The following is a 27,488-nucleotide window of genomic DNA, read 5'->3' as shown; positions in this document are numbered from 1 at the left end:
ACTAAAGTAATGAGAATATGATGGAATCCGTAATAATCCGTAATAATAATTAAAATACTGAATTACAAACAAAATCAAAAGTAACCCATTTAAGTAAAGAAAACTGTGAGGAAATGTTCTTGATAGATTCCGTGAGATTCCCCCAAACACTGTCTAATAACATTTTTTAATACTTCATGCAGTTTAAAAGACACATTTACTTCACCACAATCAACTCAAAAATTTATTGATATGCAAAAATATATATAAAATAATATAATACATAACTTGACATTACAGTGTGTACATGTCACAACATTGCTTGTTAATATAAATACAATAGCATTCATAACACATTAAGTTCATTAGTATTACTCGTTAACATGAACACTGTAATGGAAAGTGTCAACTAATACATTACTAATAAAGTCACAGTTGATTTATGGGTTATCTTTGGCACTGACTCCCGATGCAGATGTTTATCTTTGTTTTATTAGCTGATGTTTGTTTGGATCTTTTGATGACGCTGTTTATCCAGTCAGCATATTTGGGCACGAGGGTGTAAACGCCTGGTTTTCCCGACCGTCCACATCCGTCCCCCCAACTGATGATGCCATAAAGGAAACTCACACCGTCACACTCACACGCTAAAGGACCGCCGGAGTCTCCCTAAACAAATCACATCACACATTAAAAAAGATACATGTGGCTCATATTCCAATGCTTTTTAATTCTGATGCAAAATGTCACCCTAGTCAGCAAAAATCATAAAATATTTTTTTTATTCAGTGTAAACCATTAGCAAAAACTGTGATACAATAAGGTCACATTAGATAATGCATTATCTAACATTAAAGGGTTAGCTCACAAAAAATGAAAATAATGTCATTTATTACTCATCCACACCCGTAAGACCTTTGTTAATCTTCGGAACACAAATTAAGATATTTTTGTTGAAATCTGATGGCTCAGTGAGGCCTCCATAGCCAGCGATGACATTTCCTCTCTCAAAATCCATTAATGTACTAAAAACACATTTAAATCAGTTCATGTGAGTACAATGGTTCAATATTAATATCATAAAGTGACGAGAAAATTTTTGGTGCGGCAAAAAAATGAAATAATGACTTATTTAGTGACGGCCGATTTCAAAATGAATCAATGAATCAAAGTACCGAATCATGATTCGGATCGCGTGTCAAACCGGCAAACTGCTGAAATCACGTGACTTCGGCACTCCGAACCGCTGATTCGACACGCTGATTATGCTCCGAAGTTTCCTGAAGCAGTGTTTTGAAATCGGCCATCAATATATAAGTCGTTATTTTGTTTTTTGGAGCAAAAATATTCTCGTCGCTTTATAATATTAATATTGTACCACCGTACTCACATGAACTGATTTAAATATGTTTTTAGTACCTTTATGGATCTTGAGAGAGGAAATGTCATTGTCATCCCTATGCAGGCCTCACGGAGCCATCGGATTTCATCAAAAATGTCTTAATTTGCATTCCGAAGATTAACGAAGGTCTTACGGGTGTGGAACGGCAGGAGGGTGAGTAATAAATGACAGAATTTTCATTTTTGGGTGAACTAACCCTTTAACTAACAATGATCTATGCATTTGTTGATACTTAGAGGAAGATACATCATACGTTACAAGTGTTTAGTGTTTTGACTTCTCACCTGGCAGGCGTCCACACAGGAGTCACTCCCGGCACACAGCATCCCAGACCGGACCTCTGATCCATACACTTCTGGACTCGAACAATGGTCAAAAGGAATAATCTTCACCACTCCCTCGATCAGCTGAGAATACGAGTTTGCCTCTAAACAAACACACACAAGTTACGTTCACAAATTTTATGCAAATCATAATTCATGTTTATAAACTGAATTCAAAGGGAAAACAAGTTTATTTTTCGGACCCCACTGGCATATATTTGTTTCAGAAAACAAGACTTAATATCTTAAGTCATTTTGCTTCTCAAGATAAAAATACTGAATAAGAACATCTTTTTTTAGCAGCGCAATCAAAATAATGGTGACCTCAAACAATCACAATACACTACCATTTTTATACTACCATTTTTTATCCTAACATCCCACAATGCAGTGTGATACAGACATTATTTTATAGACACACAAACATACATACATACATATATATATATATAGAGAGAGAGAGAGAGAGAGAGAGAGAGAGAGAGAGAGATCGTCATCATTGTCCCGCGTTCTAATTGGTTTGCTTGCATATGGGGGATTTCATGGGCAGGATTTCACCGAAATTGCTCAAATCACATTGTATTTGATACAATACTAACTAGACTAAATCAAATTTTATTTTCTCCATAGGGAAAATTATTTTTTACAAAAACTTCTAAATTGTTTATGACAGTCCTACTGTAACTATCAGAGGATGTTAATCAATAGTCTGTGCATTTGTTAAAATCATCAGTTTTTTGTTAAAAGCATAATTTCAGCTTATTCTTTTAAAGAACAGGCTATTGATATTTTTTTATTTATTATAGCCTACATATATTTAGTAGAATTACATGTTACTTTTTATTTATAATAGGCTACCAATACTAATTAAATTATAATGCTTATTTTTAATTATTAATTTAAAAACTACTTCTGGCATACATTTAAATTGACGCCATAGTGTTTCTTATTTATCCTCTCTTTAGATCTGTTTCCTAAACTGATTCGTTTAAAGGTGAAGTATGTCGATAGTGGACAAGGGTCATCTAGGCACTCTGATTGGTCTGCGTCTACGCAGCCCCATGTGCAGCAGAGTGCGATGCACTGTGTGTTGTGACACATTCCTCTCATTACCATCATTAAACTGTCGTGTGACTTGCGGCACAGTAGATCTTATGTTGGCTCGGACCAGACAGGATAGCCTTCATTGTCCTCATGCATTGATGAGCCTTGGGCACCCAACACCCTGTTGCCTGTTTGTGGTTTGTCCCTCCTCAGACCACTAAATTCTCACCACTGCTAACTGGGAGTAACCCACAAGAATTGCCATTTCAGAGATAATCTGATCCACTCGCCTTGCCATAACAATTTGGCCCTTGTTAAAGTCACTCAGAACTTTACTCCTGCCCATTTCACCTGCATCTAACATGTTGACTACAAGAACTTATTGTTTGCTTACCATCTTACCCAGACTATAATATGTGGCCTTATTAGAGAAGAAGATCAACGATATTTGCTTATTCGCTGTTCATAATATTTTGACTCATCAGTACATTATATGCGCGTGTTCCAAAACACAGTGAGCTGCCTTGCTGTTTTTTTGTTTGTTTATTTTTCATATAATCAGCATCTTCACCATCATAGAATATCATACAGTAATCTTAAAAAAAAAAAAAGATTCACATCTACAAAATAAATGCTAAAAATATATAAATACTATAAATCTCTGAGAGATTGTTAGTCACTCACTCTCGCTCATGTGACCCCAGCCTGAGATCTTACAGCAGTAGTGATCCGGGAACTTTGTGTCTTTCCCTGGCAGACAGATTGGCCTGATGAATGGTGTTTTCTGAGCACAGCGTCCGTTGACCTTCTTCAGCTTCACTAAGGCTATGAAAACAGCTTTTATTACAAACAAAACACATACACAACGCACAAATGCTTACTCTCTAAATTGCAATGCCTTGGCAAGTTTTGCATAAACAAAGGGTGCTCTTTTTTATTTTGGAAAATACAAAAGATTTGTTTTATTTATAAGGCTTTTGGAGATAGGAATACTATTAATAGAATGGGAAATGGCGAGATTGGGAAAACAAAACATTTCAAACAACACAAGTGCTGGTGAGCAGCGTGTTGGAGCGCGTCTGCGTCACACCAGCCCACGTCTGCATCTGTATATGTTTTTTTACGCATTTCCTGGGAAACTTTAAAAAGCACAATTAGAATTTCCTATGAAATGTCAAATGTCACAATGCAAAAAATCTCACCTTATATTTTATTTATTTTTTTGCATGGGCATTTTGACAAGTAAATTAAGTTTAGTTTACTAAAAGCAAAAAAGTTCTTATTTTTTTACTGTGAACATATGAGCATTAATGAGAGCAAAGGAATAAAGTGTAAATGTAAGACAAACTAAAGAGTAAGTAACTACAAAGTCTGTGTGTGGGGGTGGGTGGGGTCAGGAATTCCCTACTTTGTGGAAAAAATGTCCCCACAAGGATAGTAATACCAGCTTATAAATCATACTGATGTTTTTTTGAAAATGTAAAAATGCAGAAAGTTTTCTGTAAGGATATGTTTAGAGGTTGGGGTAGGAGATAGAATATATAGTTTGTACAGTATAAAAATCATTGTCTATGGAATGTCCCAATAAAACATGGAAACCCAACACTCTGATTAGTGTGTATTTTGCAATACAAATTAAATAAACATTAAAATAAAACTAGTTATTTTTCTGTCTTCATATAATGCTATAAAAATTATATAAAAAATGCTATAAAAATGGTGTGTGTGTGTATATATATATATATATATATACCTTTTTTACTGAACTTTCTTTAATAGTCCTAATTTTTTTTTTTAACACTAGTTGTAAACACACACACACTCAGGACATTGCTTGTAAATTTGTAATGATGTTAAAGTTTCTGTACTTGGAGTCCAAACTCACCAATATCATTTAAGGTCGGCAGGAACTGAGTATAAAGGGGGTACAAAATATATTTCTCAACACCAAATGTCCTGGTGTTCGGGCCGGTGTCATTAAAGCCATGCTGGCCAAGAACAACCCGAATCTGTGACTGCAATGGACTGAGAAAGAGAGTTTTAGAATTAAGTTATAACTTCATAAAAATGCAAATGTATGTAAACACACAGACACACACATACTTGCGCAGGAAGCAGTGAGCCGCAGATACAATCCAACAGGAAGAAATCAGAGTTCCCGCACAGAACTCATCTTTGATGTACAACGCTGCCATCCAGGGGTGTGAACCAGGCAATGCGGATGTCCCACCCAGGATACGAGCCCTGCTGATCCGTTTCTTGTGCCTCTTCCCACACACCGGTGTCCTGGCAGGGGTGCGGGACGGCCGCGGTGCAGCAGCTATGACAGGACCTCTGCGGGAGGCTGACAGCGGAAACAGAGAGAATATTTAACTAAAATAATCCAAACACACCTGATTGAAGAATATTGAAGATTCAAGAAATCAAAAATTGACAATTCTTGTATTTTTATGGAATATTGCAGTATTTATTATAAACGTTTTATTGGTGCACATCATTATATTTATTTATTTTTGATTTTTGAGCCCTCATAATCTTTAATTAAACTTCCCCTCCTTCCTGCAGCACCATCTCTTCTCTAATGACGTGTTTACTGGTGCGAGGGCAGGACATCCTGTCACTCACATTAGATCAACCAATAGCAAACCACAACCATCCGATCAATTCCCCAAAGAAAAAATCAAGTCCCGTCCTACATTTTTTTTTTCTCATTCCAGAAGCCCTTTTTCTCAGATATATATGTCACAATAGGGACAAAAAGACTATCGCAACTTTTGGTTTATTCCGAATTTAAAAGAAACTGCGACGAAAAGTATAGTATTTGAGCTTTTGTCAGCAGTTTTTCTATCAGCTGGTGAATGGAACTATATATAAATGAGTCAAAAAAAAAATTGCAAACACTTAGGATTAAGTGACTATATAAAGATGATATAGATGATCCGTTTGTGCTAACTACTGTTTTTTAACTAATGTTTTTGAAAGAAAGCTGCATTTACTTCATCAAAACAGTGAAATATTATTATGAATTCAACAAACTGTTTTATATTGTAATATATTGTAAAATGTAATTTATTCCTGTGATTCCTGTGAAAACTGGATCATTACTCCAGTTTTCATTGTCACATGATCCTTCAGAAATCAATTTAAAGGTACCCCAGAACCAGTTTTAACAAGATGTAAAATAAGTCTAAGGTGTCCCCTGAAAGTGTCTGTGAAGTTTCAGCTCAAAATATCCCATAGATTTTTTTTTTAAAATTTTTTTAACTGCCTATTTTGAGCCATAATTATATATGCACCGATTCAGTGCGCGGCCCCTTTAAATCTCGCGCTCCCCCGCCCCCGAGCTCTCCACTGCCTTAACCAGCATAAACAAAGTTCACACAGCTAATATAACCCTCAAAATGGATCTTTACAAAGTGTTTGTCATTCAAGCTGCATGCATGCACTGATTCCTGTGAGTATAGTATTTATTTGGATGTTTACATTTGATTCTGAATGAGTTTGAGGCTGTACTCCGTAGCTAACGGGCTAAAGCTAACATTACACACTGTTGGAGAGATTTATAAAGAATGAAGTTGTGTTTATGAATTATACAGACTGCAAGTGTTTAAAAATGAAAATAGCGACGGCTCTCTTGTCTCCGTGAATACAGTAAGAAACAGTACATTAGCAACATGCTAATGAAACATTTAGAAAGACAATTTAAAAATATCACAAAAATTATCATGTAATCATGGATCATGTCAGTTATTATCGCTCCATCTGCCATTTTTCGCTATTGTCCTTGCTTGCTTACCTAGTCTGATGATTCAACAAATGAGATTTCCATAAGGAGGAAACAATGGTGTTTGAGACTCACTGTATGTCATTTCCATGTACTGAACTGTTATTTATCTATGCCGAGTGAATCAAACTTTAGATCAGTAGTGTACACCAGATAAGAATGAATATGTCACAGTAAGAGCAGCTTGCTTTAACATGTTTATCGCCGATCACTTGTGTCGCTCATGTCTGTGCTAGAATCAGTGTTAATAAAATCCATAACATGTTCAGGGCGTTCCATGTACATGATGTCAAGTGCTCATGACCAATAAATCTATTGCTTCACTGCTTTAGATTTCCTCTTCCCACGCCAAGAAGAAGTCAATGAGAATTCTACAGAATTTTTAGAAAGCTTTATCTTTCTTTTACTTCTCATGCACAATTATTTGTGAGTTATCAGGAATATTCTGGAGAAGCTGAAGGATCTGTTGCTCTTGTGTGTGCATGTGCAGTTGTACTAACATGGCTGTTTGGAACAGGGCTGGATGTTGCAGTACTCCCAGGAAATGGCTCTGTCTGTCATTGTGTAACACCACGGCAGCTTATCTTGATCTGGGTTCCTGCCAAATGAAGTCATATGGAAAGATTTCAGACAGCATAACATCAATGCTTTCTGCAAAATCAAATAAAAATATCTATATGCTGTGATAATGACACTGCTGTGGCTGGTTGCCAGAGTGTCGCTATGTTGTGGTCGCTAAAGTGTTCTGAAGGGTTGTTAGGGCATTGCTATGCGGTTGCTAGGGTGCTCTGGGTGGTTGCTAGGTGCTTGAATTTTTTTCACCTTTTTTTTACTAAAAAGTAAAAATTGTACGTCTGATTGCTTTGAAAAGTAAGCACACAGTTATGTAGAAGTATAATATTACATTTGTGAAAAAGAACACTTTAGCAGATTTATTATTGAAATAACATACTTTAAAATATTATACTTAAGTTTAAATGTATTGTAATGTTTTCAGACACTTAATTGCACATTAACTGCAATTAAATGACAATGTATTATAGTTTAAATTTATATTAAATGCCATTAGCTGAGCTTTACAGTGTTTTTGAGAAACTTAGGTAGGACTTAAGTACATCTTCATTTGTAATTTCATTATTCTATTGTCTTTGAAATATGGTTAAAGTTTACTGCTGAATGTACTGACAAGCATTTATGGTAAACTAAAATATACTTTAATTTAATTTCTATTGAAACCTGTATGTTACATGTATTTAAATATATTTGTTATTACACACTTGTAATGATGATGTTGCAATTTAGTACACATATAGTGCTTTGCGTAAGTATTCAAACCCCTTGATTTTTTTCACATTTTGTTATGATGCTGGCTTATGTTAAACTACTTTAAATTACTTTTTTCCACATCAGTCTACACCCTATATACAATAATGACATAGCAAAAAACAGATCTGTGAAAAAGTGAAATAAGTACATTGCACAATTATTCAAACCCTTGTCTGGAAATTTAGCTCATGAGCATTCCAATTTTGATTGTAGATGTTACTACGCTTTGAGTGGAGTTAACCTGGAGTAAAATCAATTGAATGGGTATGATTTGGAAAAGCACACACCTCTCAATAAAAGGTCTAACAGCTGAAAATGCATATCAGAGCAAAACCAAGCCATGAGGTCAAAGGAGTTGCCTAGAGGGCTCAGAGACAGGACTGGATCAAGACACAGATCTGGGAAAGACTACAAAACAAATTCTGCTGTATTGAAGGTTCAAGAAGCACATAGCCTCCATAATGCTTAATAGAAGGACTTTGGAACAACCAGGACTCTTCCTAGAGCTGGCCTACTGGCCAAACTGAGCAATCGATGGAGAAGGGCCTTGGTTAGAGTAGTGATCAAGAAGCTGACTGTCACTGTAGTTTAGCACCATGATCATATATGGAGATGGGAGAAATTAACAGAAGGACAAACATCACTGCAACACTCCACCGATCCAGGCTTTATGCCAGAGTGACCAGATTCAAGCCTCCCCTTGGTGAGGACACATGAAACCCCATTTGGAATTAGCAAAAAAAAAGCACCTAAAGGCTGTGAGAAACAATATTCTCTAGTCGGATGAACCTCAGTTCCAATCATCATGTCTGGAGGAAATCCAGCACTGCTCATTACCTGCACAATACCATCTCAAAACTAAAGAGTGGTGGTGGCAGCATCATGTTGTGGGGGTGTTTTTCAGTGGCAGGCAGCAAAATATAGAGTTAGCCTTAAAGGAAAACCTTCAGAACCTTGGACTGGGCAGAAGGTTCACCTTCTAACAGGTCAATGACCCAAAGCACACAGCTAAGACAATGCAAGAATGGCTTATGGACAACTCTGTGAATGTCCTTGAGTGGCCCAGCCAGAGCCACGGCTTGAACCCTATCGAAAATCTTTGGAGAAACCTGAAAATGTCTGTCCACTGACGCTCCCCATCCAATCTGACAGAGCTTCTGAGGAGAAGAATTGAAGAAAATCGCCAAATGTAGATGTGCAAAGCTTGTCACATCACACCCAAAAAGACTTAAAGCTGTAAAGGTGCTTTAACTAAGTACTTAGTTAAGGGTTTGAAAATTTGTGCAATGTACTTATTTCAGTTTTTCCTTTTTAATAATTTTGCAAAGTTGTCACAGATCTTTTGTGTTTGTTTGTTTTGCTATTATGGTATATGGGGTGTAGATTGATGTGGAAAAAAGTAATTTAAAGTAGTTTAATGTAAGGCAGCAACATAAAATGTGAAAAAAATGAAGGGGTTTGATTACTTTCACAAGGCACTGTAAATAATGGTAACACTTTACAATAAGGCCTCATTTGTTAACATTAGTTAATGTATTGATTAATGAACTAACAATGAGCAATACATTTGTTACAGCATTTATTAATCTTTGGTAATGTTAGTTAATAAAAATCCAACTGTTCATTGTTTGTTCATGTTATTTCACAGTGCATTAAATAATGTGAACAAATACAACATTTGATTTTAATGTTGAGATTGCTATTGTTGTTATTATTATTGCTATTATTGTTGTATTGTTAATTCTTACTTCATGTTACTTAAAGTAGTTAACTAATTTTAAGTGAATCCTTATTGTAAAGTGTTACCAATATATTAACTTTAAATGTAATGTATTGAACATGTTACAGTACAATTTATCAAGTACTTTACACGTGCTCTAGTATGTTAGTCAACACATCAAAATAAGTGTACAGTTAAGTGCACTTTTTTAAGTTACCTTTGCTCTATTATAAATCTTCAGCACATTACTATAATGACAAGCATGATGAGACTTTAAATGCAAGCAGTCACCTGCAGAAAGCATGTTCTCCGAGGCCCCTGAGGGTGGCGCTGTCCACTGTATCTACTGTCAGCTCATTGAACAACAGATCCGAGTTCCACGGCAGGCAGGATGATCCGGAGACGGTGGCATTGGCTAGACCGCGATACTGTGCACCTGAATCACGGTAACACTGCTCTTGTGGGTCTGATGACACACACAGGGAAAAATTATTACACTGTATTTGCATGTGTGTATGTGTGTTGAAGGGATAGTTCACCCAAATATTTATTTCCTGCTATGTAATGTAATGGCTATCGTCAACTGTCTGGGCCAACATTCTTTAAAACATCTTCTTTTGAGTTCAACAGAAGAAAGAAACTCATACAGGTTTGGAATAACCTGATGTTGAGTAAGTGATGACACAATTTTCATTTTTGGCTGAACTATTCCTTTAATAGACTGGTGCAGGGATGACATCGAAACCTGTGGCATAACTTGACAATACTTTGACATTTTGCTCTGCAATGTAAACTGCACACACTCTCACCCCAAACTGTCTTATCTAGTTACTTATTAAAAACATGCGTTTTCAAAAATAAACTGCTTCAAAATTCATGTTTTCAGTATGGGTGTGTGTGTGTGTGTGTACTCACTGATGTTGCAATATTTTCCAATATATCCAGATTTGCACCCACACACCTCTTCACCAGTGGCCTCTATTATTCTACAGACTCCGTCATTTTCACAGTGATTTCGCAAACACACTACACACACAAACAAAAAGAACAATGTTCAAAAGGAAAGAGCCGTAGCTCCAGGGGATCAGGTGTCAGTACTTAGTTTCAGTAAGTCGTACCCGTGTAACGTGCACGCTTGCAGCTGACCTCTCCACCGAGGCACGTGCACAGCTCTACGCTTCGCTGGTAGATCCGTCCCCACGATTCTCCAATGTCATAGTGTTTCAGATGCAGCGGCTCGTAGCACTTTTCTATAAAACATACCCCAAGCTGTCAGAAAACAAAACACCCTCGACTCTTCAACCAATCAGATCAACCCTGAAGAAACAACTCCACCAATATCAGATGACAGACAAAAGAAGAGGCACAAAAACTTCACGGTTCACAGGACATGTGATAGCGTTAAAGATGAGAAATTTTCAAAACATAAAAGAGAGCGACACATGAATGGAGAACAACATCTGACGCAATGCTTGAAAAAGAACATGTTTAGTTACTTATATGAGAACAGATCATACACTCTTCTTATTTATTACTGTTAAACTAATTATCATTACTGCAGATTATAGTCTTATAATATTGTTAATGATACCAAAAATAGAAGAAAAGATCAATTAGAATATTTAAATAAACTATTTAATTAGACAAAACTGCAATTCAGTGGAAATATATTTATAATAGCTATCATTTGTTAATATATTAATTGCTATAATATATTATTATAATATATTTATAATTGCTTTTCTTAACTTGTCCAACATCTTGGAAACAAATCTCAGATCTCACTGAGATTGCAAGAATTAAATGACATTTTTTTGATGCTCTAGAGACATGTTTACTTCTGAATGTTACTGTATGTTTTCATCTCTAAAGATATCAGTTCCCCTTGTGAAAAAGAAGTACACTTTAACATACGTTTAAAGAGTGCTTGTTATATGTGTGTGTGTGTGTGTGTGTGTGTGTGTGTGTGTGTGTGTGTGTGTGTGTGTGTGTGTGTGTGTGTTTTTTGGGCACTTATTTGCATGTTAATGGCAATTAAAATGTTTTGTAAATTTATGTTAAATGCAATTAGCTGAACTTAAGAGTGTTTTATCGACCCACTTAAGTACATCTTTACATGTAATTTCAAAATTACTTCTATTGTCTATGCAATATGGTTGAAGTGTACTGCTAAATGTACTGACAAGCTAAAATATCCTTTAATGTCATTTCTATTGAAATGTGCATGTATTTAAATATATTTGTAATTGCATATTTGTAATGATGAAGTTGCAATTTAATACATTTAAAATATATTAACTTCAAATGTAATATCGATTATAAAACGGTTAGTTCCTGTCCTTGATTCCGATTGGTCAATAGCTGTGTTTTATTCGTGATAAAACACGGCTATGACCGCTTCACCCAACGGTTCTATGTATCAGTACCACCCTTAGCAACCACTCTTAGCAACGTAAACTGTTTGTTCTCAATTGATATTGTTCATTGAAGCTTACTATACTATGTAGAAGAGTGCTGTGAGAAAGAGATCGAGTGAGCGAGTTTATTACCTGCATTCAGATTTAGCATTTTCCTTCAGGTCAGTTCTATGTTCATAATAAAAAAATCTGTTTAAATGTCCGATGTATTATCTTGTTCTTTTAACAGTTAAGGGGTTTTCCTGTGACTGACAGCGCTAGTCAAAGCATTTGTCAGTTGCGTCTTGTTCCGTGTTCACAGTGATTCAGTCTTTTCAATATAAAAGTCTTCGCTACTGACTGACACACTCATAAAGAAAAGCATTGCAGCCATCTAATGGCGATATAATGTAACTTCTGTTGCTGTTCACAGTCAGGGACTATTTTTTCCGGCGGAAGGAAGGCTTTTAGTTAATGTTTACTTCATGAAAATTGCATTAATACATACTTTTTGGCTTTAATATTTGTATTGTGTGGTAACCGTTTTATAGAAGTTATAAGGTACTCGAGGCTAATGCTTTATCATGAATAAGTCACGGCTGAATGGGTTGCAGGCACTCCGCTTCGCATCGTGCCTAACAACGCCCTTCAGCCATGGCTTATTCACAATACAGCACAGCGTCTCGTACCATATTGCTTACATAACTCACTACAGTTAAAATTATAATCAAATGCTTAACATATGCTTTAGTATGTTAGTCAACACACCAAAATAATTATACTTCTTTAAAGCATGACAAATGATTATTAAAACATGATTTAAAGTGTAAACTAAAACTTTTAATTTACATTACAAAGTGCACTTTTTTTTAAAGTGTAGCCTACTTAAGTGTGTTAAGAAACAGTCATGAAAGTGTACTCTTTTTAAGTACAATTAAGTGGCCTTATTCTATTAATATTACATAATCTGCAAGTATAGTTAAAAAACACTTTTAAGATTTGAAGTACACCACAAGTGCACATTTAAAACAATTAATCACACTTCTTTTTCACAAGGGATGATGTGATGCCTTTAAAACAATATCCCAGCAGGTCAATGAATTTGTGGCAATTAATAACCAATAATCCATAATTACACTGAAATTATCATTGCATTATGTGACTATGGCCATTTCACTGTGTTTCACTCACTTTTTTCACACAGAGCTCCACTAAATCCATCAGGACACACACAATCAAATGAGTCCAGGTTAGTGTTCGTGGCACAAACGCCCCCATTCAAACACGGGTTTTGCTGGCAGAGACTTGGACCCTGACGCAGAGGAAGAAATCCTGAGGAGAGGATGAGATAAATTAAGAAAAACTTGCTTATCATCATGGCGGCAGGGCTGATTCATCATGCTCATTTCTCAAACCTTGAATGAGTCAATGAGACATACAGTATCTGTTTTACAAATCATAAACAATGTTGTGCCAAATGCAGTCCGCATTACTCTAAGCCATGATTACTGAACACAGTTATATGTGCATGTAGATTCAGGACAGAAGCATTTCTGCCCATCCAAAGTCACACACCACTTTTTGAGCCACTTTTTGAATTAATAATTTAATAACTAAAAAAATGTCTTGTATAAGGAACCAAATAAGCCAGAACTGCCACTAGTGAGCCTTCAAAAATCCAGTGCATGATGTGAGCAAATACACAGACAGTGTGTTTGAACCAGAGCACGCACTTGAAAACAAACTCTGTACATCTGCTGTTATAAACACAGAGGTCTGCATCATACAAACAAAGCGTGTCATTTATGCATTAACATAAACACCTCCCTCTGAAAGTAAAACATCCTGGTAAACCCACAGTTTCAGTCATAAATCCATCCACAAGCGGGAAATGTACACACGATTGCCGACTAAGGCTGAGTGATAAATACATCATACATTTAATGAATTTGTTAGCGAATGATTTTAATGCCAATTTTATTTGGCCATTACGTTTCTTTACAAGTCATTAAACTAGTTTAGAGTATGAGAGTGTTAAAACAGTTTAATTCACTTCCATGCAGTGTTGTTAACTAAAGCAAAAACTATCAAATATTGCTTGTTTTAAATATCTATAAATATTAGATGAAGGAATTAGATGGGAAATCTTTTAAGAGATAGTTCACCCAAATATGAAAATTCTGTTATCATTTATTCACCCTCAAGTTGTTCTAAACCTGTATGAAGTTCTTTCTTCTGCTGAACACAAAATAAGATATTTTGAAGAATGTTGGTAACCAAACAACATTCAACAGTTTTTTTTATACACTATGGTAGTCAATACTGATTAGTTACCAACATTCTTCAAAATATCTTCCTTTATGTTCAACAGAAGAAAGGGTCACACTTTAGTTTAGGGTACAATTCTCACTATAAACTAACTACTATGACTTTTGCCTCAATAAACTCCCAATTACAGCTTATTAATAGTTAGTAAGGTAGCTGTTAAGTTTAGGTATTGGTAGGATTAAGGGATGTAGAATATGGTCATGCATCGATCTCTATGTGCTTTATAAGTACTAATAAACAGCCAATATCCTATTAATATGCACGCTAATAAGCAACTAGTTAATACTGGACCCTAAACTAAAGTGTTACCGAAGAAAAAAACTTCATACAGGTTTGAACAACTTGAGGGTGAGTAAATATTGACAGAATTTTCATTTTTGGATAAACTATCCCTTTAAACTAAAAAATAAAAAAGAAAACTTAAATGAAAATGATAAATACTGTCAACTAATTAAAATAAATAAATAAAAAAGCTCTATCTGTCAGCGTATAAATATTAAGGTTTATTACTATTTATGGATTATTGGTTATTAATTGCCACAAATTCATTGACCTGCTGGGATATTGTTTTAATGGCTTCACATCATCCCTTGTGAAAAAGAAGTGTGATTAATTGTTTTAAATGTGCACTTGTGGTGTACTTAAAATCTTAAAAGTATTTTTGAACTATAGTTGCAGATTATGTAATATTAATAAAATAAAAGGCCACTTAATTGTACTTATAAAGAGTACACTTTCATGACTGTTTCTTAACTCACTTAAGTATACTTTTAAAAAGTGCACTCTCTAATGTAAATTAAAAGTTTTAGTTTACATTTTAAATCATGTTTTAATAATCATTTGTCATGCTTTAAAGAAGTATAATTATTTTGGTGTGTTGACTAACATAATAAAGCATATGTTAAGCATTTGATTATAATTTTAACTGTAGTGAGTTATGTAAGCAATAAGGTACGAGACGCTGTGCTGTATCGTGAATAAGTCATGGCTGAAGGGCATTGTTAGGCACGATGCGAAGCGGAGTTGTTACTATTTATTGTTATATGCATATAAATTCTTTTATTGTGTTCATTTAGTTAATAACTGTGAATGACATGCCATGGTTATTTTTAACTAAATGTTTTACTCTGCATCAGTTTATTAAACATTACACATTTTGATTTTACTTGGCAACAAATTGACTGTTTGGTTTCTCTAATTGAAAAAAAAAAAAAAAAAAACAATAATGTCGATGAGATATCTAATATCTACAAAGGTGGATGCAAGATCTTATGACTTTTGACAAGACGGTTTACATGGGAGAGAAAAAAATTATTTCTTACCATTAAACATTCGTTTGGGTGAACTGCAGAATCCCCGCTTCTGATCACGGTCAAAGTTGTGTGTGAGAGAACACCTAAAAGTCAAACCAAAAACACAATGAGCATGACACACATCTGAATTACTCAAGACTTGTGTAAAGATCAAACAGACAGAATTACTGGTTGTTGAGTGCATGGAAAATCTGCCATTATTTATATATTTATGTCATATCGCACCAAACCTGTATGCTGTTATTTCTGTCCGGGGAACACAAAAGGAGAAATTTCATTACAACTTTGTATTATATTGGACACCCTTGTCAAAAATATTTGTGCTTAATTGTATTGAATATGTATTTGTAGTGTACTTTTAAATCTTAAAAGTATAATATATTTAAAAAAAAACTACAGATAATACAATATCAATCAAATTAAAGGCCACTTAAGTGTACATAAAGGCACAGTATGTAAGTTTCGCCGCTAGGGGTCTCTTATTCAAAACAATAACAAAGTTGTTGCTTGATTTTGCCATGAATGAACATGGAATCATGGGAGTCTTCACCTCCACAGCCGATGGAAAGCAATTTGGCGGGACTCAAGGCAGAAATCATGTTCATGAATGAGCTAATGTATTAAAATTTTATTAACGTTACTGTGATATGAAGCAGAGTGAGGCCAAGTGTCATGAAACTGCTCCGAGACACGAAGGTTGAGGATCCAAACGCAGTATTTACTGAAAGGGTAATCCACAATCAAGCAGGCAAAGGTCAAAACACAGAGTAAACAGTCCAACCAGTCACAGGGCACAGGAACACAGGCAAGAAACCAGGCAGAAAGTCAAAACCATAAACATGAGAAACAAAAGACAGCAAGCTCAGAAATGCAGTGTAGACACGTACAACACTTCGCAATGAATGGCTGAGTGAACAGGGTTTATATAGGCTGTCATAAACAAGATAATAAGAAATAGCTGTAGACAATCATGGATGATGAGACCGGGCAATGAGTCCTTGATGCAGTGACAACAGTCTGTGATGGAGTGTCCCTGGTGGCAAGGGCATTCCAGCTGGTGATCGTGACACCGAGAGCCTGGGACATTTTACATTGGGACTTCGTGGGACTTTGAGGTTGAGGCCTGTAGTCCATGTAAAAGTTCTGGCCTGCAATTTGGCCATGGTTCTGGAAGGGTTGTCCCTGGCACCCTTCGAGCCCTTGGACTTGATTTCAGAGAAGTTCCTAACTTTAAAGATGGCTTTTCTGTTGGTGATTACATCCCTTAAGGATGTAATCATGATGGTAGGATACTTGCAGGCCCTGTCAGTTGCCTTCTCCTGCCTAGAATTTGCCTCAGAGAGGGTCAAGGCAATTTTGCACACTAGACTGGGCTATGTGCCTAAAATTCCGACAAATATAGCATACTCTACAATCTTGCAGGCCTTTCATCCTCCTCCTTTTGTGTCGATGGACCAAGAGAAGCTTAATTTGCTTTGCCCAGTTAGGGCCCTTGAGATTTATGTCTACTGGACTGCTCAGTGGCGTAAGAGACCAGCTGCTGGTCTCCTTCAGTTCACCCAAGTGGGGTTCCCCAACTTCCAAGCAGACCAGTAAATGGATTGTGGAGAGTATTTCTACAACTTATGAGGCACATGACTTGCCTTCACCTTTGGTTGTGAGAGCCTACTTTCACAACCAAAGGTGAGTTGTGAGTAAGGCGGCTTCAAAAGTTTTACTGTCAGGAGTTTCCCTCCAAGAAGAATGTGATGCTGGCTGGTCTTCCCTGACAGAGTCCTGCAAGGGTCCTGTTTGATAAACCCGAACCCACCCCACACCTGTGACATGACCCGTTTGACATAAAAACTGCGACCCGAACTGCACACGCATTAAATCTCCTACATAAGGTAGACAAAAAGAATTTTCTCATGTAACCAACATTAGGCATTCTGCATTAGGCATTCTGCAATTAATTAAGCATTGCATTAAACAACACAAGTAAAACAATAGAACAAATAATGTTTTACTATTTAACTGTAAGCTTAAAGCTAGTAGGCCTAAGGGTGCTTTCACACTTGGTTCGATTGCCTGGACTGAACCCGAGTTCGATTGCTCCCTCCTTCCCCTGCCCCCACTGGACTGTGTTCACATTATATTATTTGGGTCCGAACCGCGGTTCGTTTGTGTCATCAAACCAGCAGCTGTTTACTCTGTTGCTTAGTAACGACGGCGCAGGAGAAGGCAGCAAAATGCATAACGTTGCTCTCCTCACTTTTATATTATATATTATGTTGTGTATATTATATATATTATATTATATTGTTTTATATTATATTATATTGTTATATTATATTGTTTTTGAACCGTTGGTTTTGTTCATAACGGCTCTTGCGTCTATCTGCCCCGAATGTAGAATGCTGAAGGCGAGCAGAAATGAGAAAAGCTATGCTACAGCTCTCTGCTTGCAGCACGTCAGTCATGCTCGACGGGAAAGAGAGTAAAACACACACACACATACACACATTTATGAAGTAATATGGCATTAATAGCGGTTCACTTCTGTGATTTGGTACGTTTGCATTCATATCAGAAGCGGACCGTACCGGAGTTCACTTGAACCGGACCCCAGACCGCCCTTTTTAAGCAGACTCGGGTACGGTTCGCGGGTGTGCACCCGAGTTCAGAAGACAATGTTCACATCATCCAAACGTACCGAACTCTGACGTCAGTCGAACCCGGGTGCGCACCAAAAGTGTCACCCTAAATGTTTTAGCAGATTCACTCGACATTTAAGTGATCGGCATCAAGCGACCAAAGTGATTAATATAATCACTAGCTACAATGCCTAGTGCTACAAATTGTGCTGTAATTAGAAGCCTTTAACGATCTTCAGAAAGAGCGTGAACACAAATAAGCATGGGACCATTTGAAAGCAGCTGTCAAATGCACCGGATTGAGTTGAAATAGTCTTGGCTATTGGACTCGCAGTCTGCCCGTGCCTACCGCACATCCGACCCACACCCACATCGCACCCGACACATAAATATTATTCCACTCGTTACATCAAATATTAGTGGTTCACCTGCAGACACCCGCTGGTACCCACCTGCGTGCAGGACTCTGTTCCCTAGACACATTTATAAGGTTTTATAGTCTGGACCTGGACTATACACAGGGTCTCAAGTGTTCTTGTCCTAAGTTGTACCTGAAGAGCTTCACACTAGGACAGGCATTTGTCAGTATGGCACAGTGGGTATTTTGTTCCCCATAGCGTCAAGATCAGATGCAGCGTACAGTTCCGTCGAAAGAGAACATCTCATGTTACGACTGTAACCATGGTTCCCTGAGAAGGGAACAAGATGCTGTGTCACCCTGCCATACTTCCTGCATGCCTTTGAGTGGCTTTCTTCAGCCAATCAGAAGCTAACACTGCTTTGTTCCAGGTATCCTTATAGCTTTTGTGGTACGCCGTCACACATCAGTAAATGGCAAATAAATGGCAAAAAAGCTGCATAACGATTCTTCAAAATTCTTCTTTTGTGTTCCACAGGAAGAAATTATAGCACATAGGTTTGGAAGAATATAAAAGTACATAAACCTCTCTGAACAGGTGTCACTGGTGCAAGTTAAGGACATCATTATGCGTTTGAAGCCTACTGGTAGTCTATCTGGTAGTTGCGATGTGGTTCCTTTACGTCTTCTTAAGGTAATGGTTGATGTTGTTGGACAGAGTATTAAGTCCATTATTAACAGTAGTCTTCATAATGGGATTGTCCTTAAGTAAGTGATTATTTAGCCACTTCTTAAAAAGCCTAATTTAGACCCTCTAGAACTAAAGAATTATCGGCCCATCTCAAAACTACCATGCTTATCAAAGATTTTAGAGAAGGTGGTTTATTCGCAGCTAATGTCATTTTTAAGTAAGTATGAGATCTTACACAAATTTCAGTCCAGTTTTAGGGCGGGTCACAGCACTGAGTCTGCAGTCTTAAGAGTTAACCTTCGTATAATCAGAGATGCAGGTAATGCTGCAGCTCTGATTTTATTGGACTTGAGCAAAGCTTTTGACAAAATAGACCATGTGATTCTTATAAAGCGGTTATCCCATGGTTGGAATTCATGGGACGGTTTTAGAGTGGTTCAAATCTTATCTTTTAAATAGATCATTCCCTGTAAAGTATGGTAACTTTGTTTCAACAACTGTCTGCCACTTATGGGGTTCCTCATGGTTCTGTTACTGACCCTATTTTATTTTCCTTCTTTATGTTGCCCCTGGGCTTAATTTTTTTAAATTACAACCTGTCTTACCATTTGTATGCTGATGATACACAGATTTGTCTTCCTTTGAGAGTGGGAGAGAAATATGGCCCTAATTTTCTTTTGGCATGTCTAGAGGAGGTTAAAAGCTGGATGGCTTATAACCTGGTTTAGTTAAAGGGTTAGTTCACCCAAAAATGAAATTTCTTTCATCAAGTACTCACCCTCATGTCGTTCCACACCTGTAAGACCTTCATCAATCTTCGGAACACAAATTAAGATATTTTTGATGAAATCCGAGGGTCCACACATAGGCAGCAATGTCATTGCACCTTTTGACGTCCAGAAAGGTAGTTAAAAACATGTTTAGTCAACGTGACTACAGTGGTTCAACCTTAATGTTATGAAGCGATAAGAATATTTTTTGTGCACAAAACAAAAATAACTTTATTTAACAATTTGAACCGTTGTCATACGTAGTGAAGGCTTCCTTGTTTACATCCGAATGCTGGCTCATTATTGGCCGGATCCTATGTCAGCATCACATGCATGCATTGTGCTACTCACGTGTTTCAGCTTCAGCCACTACTGAGTTGGCATTTGGACGTAAACAAGGAAGCCTGCAACTGAGTTCACTACTCATGACAACAGTTAAAACTGTTAAATAAAGTCGTTATTTTTGTTTTGTTTTTTTCGCACAAAAAGTATTCTCATCGCTTCATAACATTAAGGTTGAACACTGTTAACTATTTTAACCATGTTTATAACTACCTTTCTGGACATCAAAAGGTGCAATGATGTTGCTGCCTATGTGTGGATCAGATACCCTTCATCAAAAATATCTTACTTTGTGTTGTGTTGAAGATGAACGAAGGTCTTATGGAAAAAGTCATCATATCTCTCCTATTTTGGCTTCACTCAAGTGACTATCAGTGGACTACATGATAAAATATAAAATTCTGTAGTAAGTTTTTAAAGCAGTGCATGGGATGGCTCCTGCTTATGTGTCTGAGCTCATTGCTCTTCGCCAAGTATTGCTTACTGTCCCTTAAACTCATATAAAGTTAAAAGGGGATCAGGCCTTTGCTGTTGCGGGTCCAAGGCTCTGGAATAGTCATTCTCAGGAACTTAGAGAGGTCACATCATGTTGCGATCCTATCGGACTTATGATAGCAACCTGAATCGTAATAAAGCACTGTTCACCAGAGGAGAACTGGCCCCCCGACTAAGCCTGGTTTCTCCCAAGGTTTTTTTCTCCATTTTAACACCTATCTGTTGTTTTAGGTTGTCTGTTGTTCTTATGTATTGCTTGTGTCTCTTGTTTATGCAGCATTTTGGTCTGCAGCTGCAGTTGTAAAGTGCTTTATAAATAAAGTGAATGAAATGAAAATGAATGAATTTAAACTATAACAGATTTTCAGTTTTTGGCATTGCTTGAAGCAAATCCACTGTGTCTCACAACACTCAGCCAAAAGCAAACCCTCCTCCATATTTATGGAGTACAACTCACTTAAGAGTTGCTCCATATGGAGATTTGCACACACTTGTTCAGCTGCAGTGACATTAATAACCACACCGCCTCCTTGATCTTGCATCACAGCCCTGATCTCTCTGACTGATAAAACTCACTCCTTCTCATTGTTTATAATGGTTTATCACATTGGTATGTATAGTCATCTGCTCCACTCATTGACAGAGGAAACATAAAGAGCAGCGGAGATGACAAAAGATCATTTTTAGCAAACAGAGTAGTGTTGAGTCAAAGGTTAAGTGAACAGGTCACTAGTTTTGGTAAAAGTTACTCAATATGCAGATGAGTCTGCACTATGAATACAGCCAGGTTACATCAAAATTAAGGCTGGGTTATGAGTTTTGGTTGATGGTACAATGTGGTTTAAACTCATTAAGGATGTGGGTTTGGATTTGTAAGGACATTATTATGGGTTGGCTAAGTAACTGGTTTAAGATGGGTTTAAGAGTGCAGTTGTAATACTTCACATTAGGCCTTATTTGTTAGCACTAGTTAATGCATTAGCTAACAATGAGAAACATATAACTACATTTTTAATCTTTGTTAATATTGGTTAAAGCTGCAGTCCGTAATTTTTCCTCTTTGTCGCCATCTCTGTTTGAAACCTGCAATTGCAGTCATATGCGGCATAGTTATCTGTATGTGCATTGTGCTTCGGCACAGCTCGTCAGCGTGGATGAATCTAATGCTTGCTGTCAGTCACCGCACCGGTGTGGATACTGTACTTCAGAATCACAGATTCTACGTCTTGAAAGTATGACCAATATAAGAATTTTCACTGGAAAATATCAGTTGAACAAGTAAGTAACATTTCTGCCACTTTTGTTCTGACCAACTGAGGAAAAAAGCATTAGGCCTACAATAAATTGCACTGTCAATGGTGATTAAAGCTCGAATCACGCCAAACCGTGCAAATTATGATTACTTTTATACTTTGTTCTCAAACTGTTAATGTTAACAACATCAGCATTGCGTGACTATGTATTTAGTGTATATTAGCGTTACCTGTAGATTTCAATTTCTGTAGCAACGCCGCAGTCCGACGTCTTTTGCTTTTTAACTACGGGTGAATCTCCAGTTGTCACTGATGATTGTCATTTGGATCTTTCTGGATTACAATCCGCCATTAAAATGAAAGTTTAATTATTTCAGCTGCTGTGAGAAAAGGCTATAAATGATCCGCTACCGGCAGCATCCTCACATGATAAAACCGACTAGTCTGGACGCGACTCCTTCCTTTCTGTTTACAGGCGTGACGTAATGACGCACAGACGAACTGCTGCATGCTCGAATTTCCCACGGAAATCCACCAGGTCGCTCTTATTATAAAACATTATTACAAGCTTACTGTTGTGAATCGAGCTAAGATAATGAGATAGTTTTGAACACTGGCTGGTTATGTATTTGCTCAAAAATTGATTTTGGATCATTTTTAACCAAAAAAAGTTACGGACTGCAGCTTTAATAAAAATACAGTTGATCATTGTTTAAGTAAGGGATAATGTAGGCTACATCCAGCCGGTTGTTATCTCAGAATAAACCCAGACAGGTATTGTATCAGCCTGAAGGGGTTTATTCTGAGATAACAACCAGATGGATGTACATTATCCCGCTTATTACATGGCTACTTGCCACATAAGTAAATAATTAGACACAAAATATTGATCTGAGTCGATCTGAGTCCGTTTCTGTGGAGAGAGTGGCAAGTTCAAACTAGACAGAAACACATTTAAGAGATCTAATATGGTACAGTCATACAGCATATTACACGGCATTTCGCCACATAAATAATTATGGGCATAAGATATTGATCTGAGATTAAACTGATTTATAATCGTACCTGTTTGTTATCTTAATCCATTACAGTGAACAAAACTATAGTCGCAAAATGGCAGCAGCTGCTTTTGTATGAAACGAGAGTGCAGGTCCGCGATACCGGATGACATAATTAAATAACTACACAAAATTTGACTGCTTTTTAAAATTTTGTTAGCTCACCAAAGACAAAACTTCCACGAGGAAAAACGTTCCTAGCAAGCATATAGCACTGCAGACTTCAGTAACCTGGATGAGCCTATGTTAACTGTTTTCGAATAACATTATTGGGGAATAACATACCGCTGAATGGCGCCATTGACCAATCAGAATCAAGTATTCCACAGAGACGAGTAATAACTAATGTTAACATACAACTTTTGATTCTAAAAATGCAGAAGTAAATGTTGAGATTAACATGAACTAAGATTAATAAATGCTGTAGTAGAAGTATTATTCATTGCTAGATTATGTTAACTAATGTAGTTAACTAATGTTAACAAAAGAAACTATTTTAAGTTGGATATTGGATTGGATCAAATCTTGAAAATGGCTTGTTCAAAAGAAAAAGAAAAAAGATTCTAATTGAACTGGATCACATAATTTAGTCTTGGTTTCGATCTCAAATCTTCCGTACGTGTTGTTCAAAACTTTTAGTAGGATTAGGATAACTTTGATCCAAACAATTTAGGATTATACTGATACCATCAGATGGGGTGGATTTCAGAAACAAAATGCAATAAATCTTTGAAATTAGTTCTCATTTGAACTGGTTAAGGATGTGTCTGTAACAAGCTCAAGCCAGACCTTTAGTTATCCCAAACCTACTGTAGATACTAACTCGGCACAGACCAGATCCTCAGAAATTATGTCTTAAAGGGTTAGTTCACCCCAAAATGAAAATTCTGTCATTAATTACTCACCCCGATGTTGTTCCAAACCCATAAGACTTTCGTTCATCTTCGGAACACAAATGAAGATCTTTTTGATGATAGAATGCTCAGATTTCCTTACATAGACTGCCTTTGGAACTACCACTTTGACACTTCAAAAATGTCATAAAGAGATCGGAAAAATAATCCATATATATCAAGCGGTTTAGTCCAAATTTTCTGAAAAGAATCGATCACTTGTTATGATAAACAGATTTAATTTAGGCTTTTACTCGCATGTACAAATTGATGAGCGAACATATGCAGAAGCTCAACCAAACCTAAATAATGCACAAGAACAAACCTCCGGAAACTCAAACGTACTGCGTAACACACGAGAATGAACCTCTTTGGTTATGCAGCATGTTTGAGCTTCCGGAAGGGGTTTGTTCTTGTGCGCCATTCACGTTAGGTTGAGCTTCTGCCAAGTCTTACGGGTGTGGAACGACATGAGGGTGAGTAATTAATGACAGAATTTTCATTTTGGGTGAACTAACCCTAAAAATGTATGACAATTAATCTAATCTGATTACAGGTTATGCTGATTTGTTGTAAAATCTGTAGAATGGTACTAATCATGGAGCTGAGGCTACTAGACTATTATTGGTACCTGAAAACATCAAATTAGCCAAATTATTTAATAAACAAACACATTCTACGCATGCAGATTCTTTGTGGGTCTGGTAACAATTTAGGCATCTGGGTATGAGCTGTTGTATTAGGGGGTTTGAGATCACTTAAAGTAGTTGAAGTTAAAGTAAGAGCTGAGGTTTGATGGTCAGTGAATTAAGAGTTATTTATCAAAGAGAATGGTTGAAGGACATTGAATGTGTACATGCTGTGCATGTTTGTTAGCACTTACCAGGCCTTGTAAGAGTTCATAGAGATACAATTGTGATAAATCATCCCACCAAAGCGAAAAGGAAACTTGCACTCTTTGCCATCTGTTGTAAGAACTAAAACACACACACACACACACTGAAACATGAACCAACAGTTATTAGAAACAGACACATTAAGGACTGAGAGCAATTCGAGAGTTCATACCTTTCTGGGTTACAGTGTTAGACTGTCTGGAAACTAAAATTTGAAAACCAGGTGGCTTCTTGGGCTTTAAAAGAGAGAGAGAGAGAGAGAGAGAGAGAGAGAGAGAGTTTTCCAAGATGTATACCAAATAACTAACATTCAGCAAAACTCATATGGGACACTCACCAATCCAACACACTGCAAACGGGGCAATAAAATAAGACATTGCAGCAGCAGAAGAAGAAACACTCGACGAGTCAGAACTGGAGAAAACACAGAAAAATCCAACCAAGAGATTTGTGAACGAGGTGTTCTCCGCATGGCAGATCTTTGATCTTTGGACAAGTTTCACCAGGAATAAAAGCACTAGATAAATTCAGAGAGTTTCCGTCCCGCACGCAAGTGTCATTTGTAGGATTCCTCCATTATATCCCGGGGCGATGGATGCGTGAAAGCTCACCGCAGGAAAAGCCTCTTCAAGGGAGTTCCCACGAGAAAAGCCTGTGATTACACCTGGCGGAGTGGACAGACCCAGCCCAGCACAAGCCTGTGATGTAATACCGATCTTCATGCTTTGATTTAGGGGTTGTTGTCAGTGACAACGGAATCCACCCACAAGTGATGTTGCACCGCGAGAGACACGCGGAAAACCTGATTAGACTTTTGCGCGTCACCGCTGCACTTACGCGGAGCGTCACGTTCGGATGAATGCAGTTAATCATTCATTGTTGACCGAAACTACCTTCAAAGCGAAAGCTATGAATTCCTCCACATATGTGTGCATATGGGAAAACATGAAAATAAGAGTCATGGTTACTGAGTAACAGAAGACAATTTTGAGCTAAATGAGAGCAGAATTATACTCACAAAGCTTTCTACATCCGAATGAGCTAAATATATACAGTTAAAATAAATAAATAAAAAAAGCCTAATGATCATGTTATTGATGTTTAAAAACAAACCACTTCTAAGATATTCGTTTGGTGTATACACTCAGGATGTTGGGGTCTCCAGAAACCGCAGACAATAAAATGTGATTTTGTAACATAATAATGTAATAAATTTAATTAAAATTAAATTTATAAAAATCAAAAATATTTTTAAAAAACGTTTAAGTAAAATTCACATTTAAAAAAAAAGATCCACATTTCTCATTTTCATTCGTGGCGATAACGTGGACAATATGCCTTGGTTTAAAGGCACAATATGTAAGAATTTTGCAGTAAAATATCCAAAAACCACTAGGCCAGTGTTATATATTTTGTTCACTTGAGTACTTACAACATCCCAAATGTTTTCAACTATTTGTAAATCGTGAGAAAATTGCTATTTTAACCAAGGCTCCGGGACATGTGAGGAGTTGCGTCATACCCTCGTTAACCCTTGGTCTGCCTCGGTTTCCAGTTTTATTTTGTAGAAACCATGGAAACACCAAAAACGCTGTCATATATTACATGTTTTAATAGGCAAGGGAACAACTGTTTTAATATATATATATAAACAGAAAAACGAATTGTTGTTATAGCTCAACATAGTCTGTTTAAATCTAGTTTTCTTGATTTTTTTGTGAGTACCATGCTTTACCATGCCTCAGAGAAAAACACTATTTTGTGAAGTAGCTAACAGCATAATCAGATGCAGCTTTATTTTTAGTAACAGTAATACAGCATTTTCTCCATCATACAATACGTTTTAAAATTAATTGCATGCCATTTATCAACACAAGCCATCCAGCATTTAATATGATATTCTAAAATCAATCTAGTTTACTGCAGTGTGTAACAGTGTCTCACAGCAGCCACCAAGCGAAAGCACAGAGTAATGTTATAACATTTTCAATACACTGAAATGTATCTGGAAAAGCGGAAGCTGCACCGGCGACTGTGTCATAATAAAAGTTCCGCTGCTCACAATCGCTCCAGCGGCCTTGTTCAGCTCCCACAAATCTCGGTCCTGCTCTGTTTCATACTACAGTAATGTTAATAATCGCATCCATGAACATGATTTCTGCCCAAGTCCTATCCCAATTATTTTCTACCAGTTGTGATGTAAAGACCACATGTCCCAAGATTCCGCGTTTAATCTTGGCAATAATCTTTAAAATAGGCCTCTAGCGGACAGAAAATGTTACATATTGTACCTTTAAAGGAAGATTGCTGCCATCAGAACAGTTAACTACTTTTAAAATTAAAATAACATGAAATTTCAACTACAGCCAGTAGATGGCTTCAAAGCATTACTCAATGGCTCATCTGCAATTTCCTTATCATGAGTATACATCTTTTATGAAGTTTAGAAGTTTATTTATTTATTTAGATTTATGTTTAGACGTT

At 36.8% G+C, this 27,488-nt stretch overlaps 1 protein-coding gene across 2 annotated transcripts; it reads right to left on the bottom strand.

Moving 5' to 3' along the window:
- Nucleotides 1-210: 210 nt before the first annotated feature.
- On the bottom strand, nt 211-26,731 carry LOC125265747 (hepatocyte growth factor activator). Of its 2 annotated transcripts, XM_048186168.1 has the most exons (14): nt 25,342-26,731; nt 25,177-25,240; nt 24,992-25,085; nt 15,625-15,698; nt 13,166-13,306; nt 10,697-10,828; nt 10,494-10,604; nt 9,870-10,044; nt 7,033-7,130; nt 4,852-5,092; nt 4,634-4,773; nt 3,433-3,573; nt 1,666-1,808; nt 211-648 (listed from the first exon to the last, which is right to left on the bottom strand). In XM_048186168.1, the coding sequence occupies exons 1-14, from the start codon at nt 25,474-25,476 to the stop codon at nt 427-429; spliced, it is 1,911 nt and encodes a 636-aa protein (XP_048042125.1). In that variant the 5' UTR covers nt 25,477-26,731; the 3' UTR covers nt 211-426. The 2 variants fall into 2 exon arrangements, with proteins under 2 accessions (XP_048042125.1, XP_048042126.1); XM_048186169.1 differs by lacking the exon at nt 13,166-13,306.
- Between the last annotated feature and the right edge of the window lie 757 nt (nt 26,732-27,488).

This window comes from Megalobrama amblycephala, linkage group LG3 (assembly GCF_018812025.1).
Source record: "Megalobrama amblycephala isolate DHTTF-2021 linkage group LG3, ASM1881202v1, whole genome shotgun sequence".
NCBI lineage: Eukaryota > Metazoa > Chordata > Actinopteri > Cypriniformes > Xenocyprididae > Megalobrama > Megalobrama amblycephala.
This window is presented reverse-complemented; position numbering and strand designations above follow the sequence as displayed.

Coding starts and splice junctions, on each gene's coding strand:
- LOC125265747 (XM_048186168.1), bottom strand. CDS start 25,476: ATGCGGAGAACACCTCGTTCACAAATCTCTTGGTTGGATTTTTCTGTG. Junction 10,045..10,493: donor TGGAAAATATTGCAACATCA/GTGAGTACACAC, acceptor GTGTGTCATCAG/ACCCACAAGAGCAGTGTTAC. Junction 7,131..9,869: donor GGAGAACATGCTTTCTGCAG/GTGACTGCTTGC, acceptor TTCATTTGGCAG/GAACCCAGATCAAGATAAGC.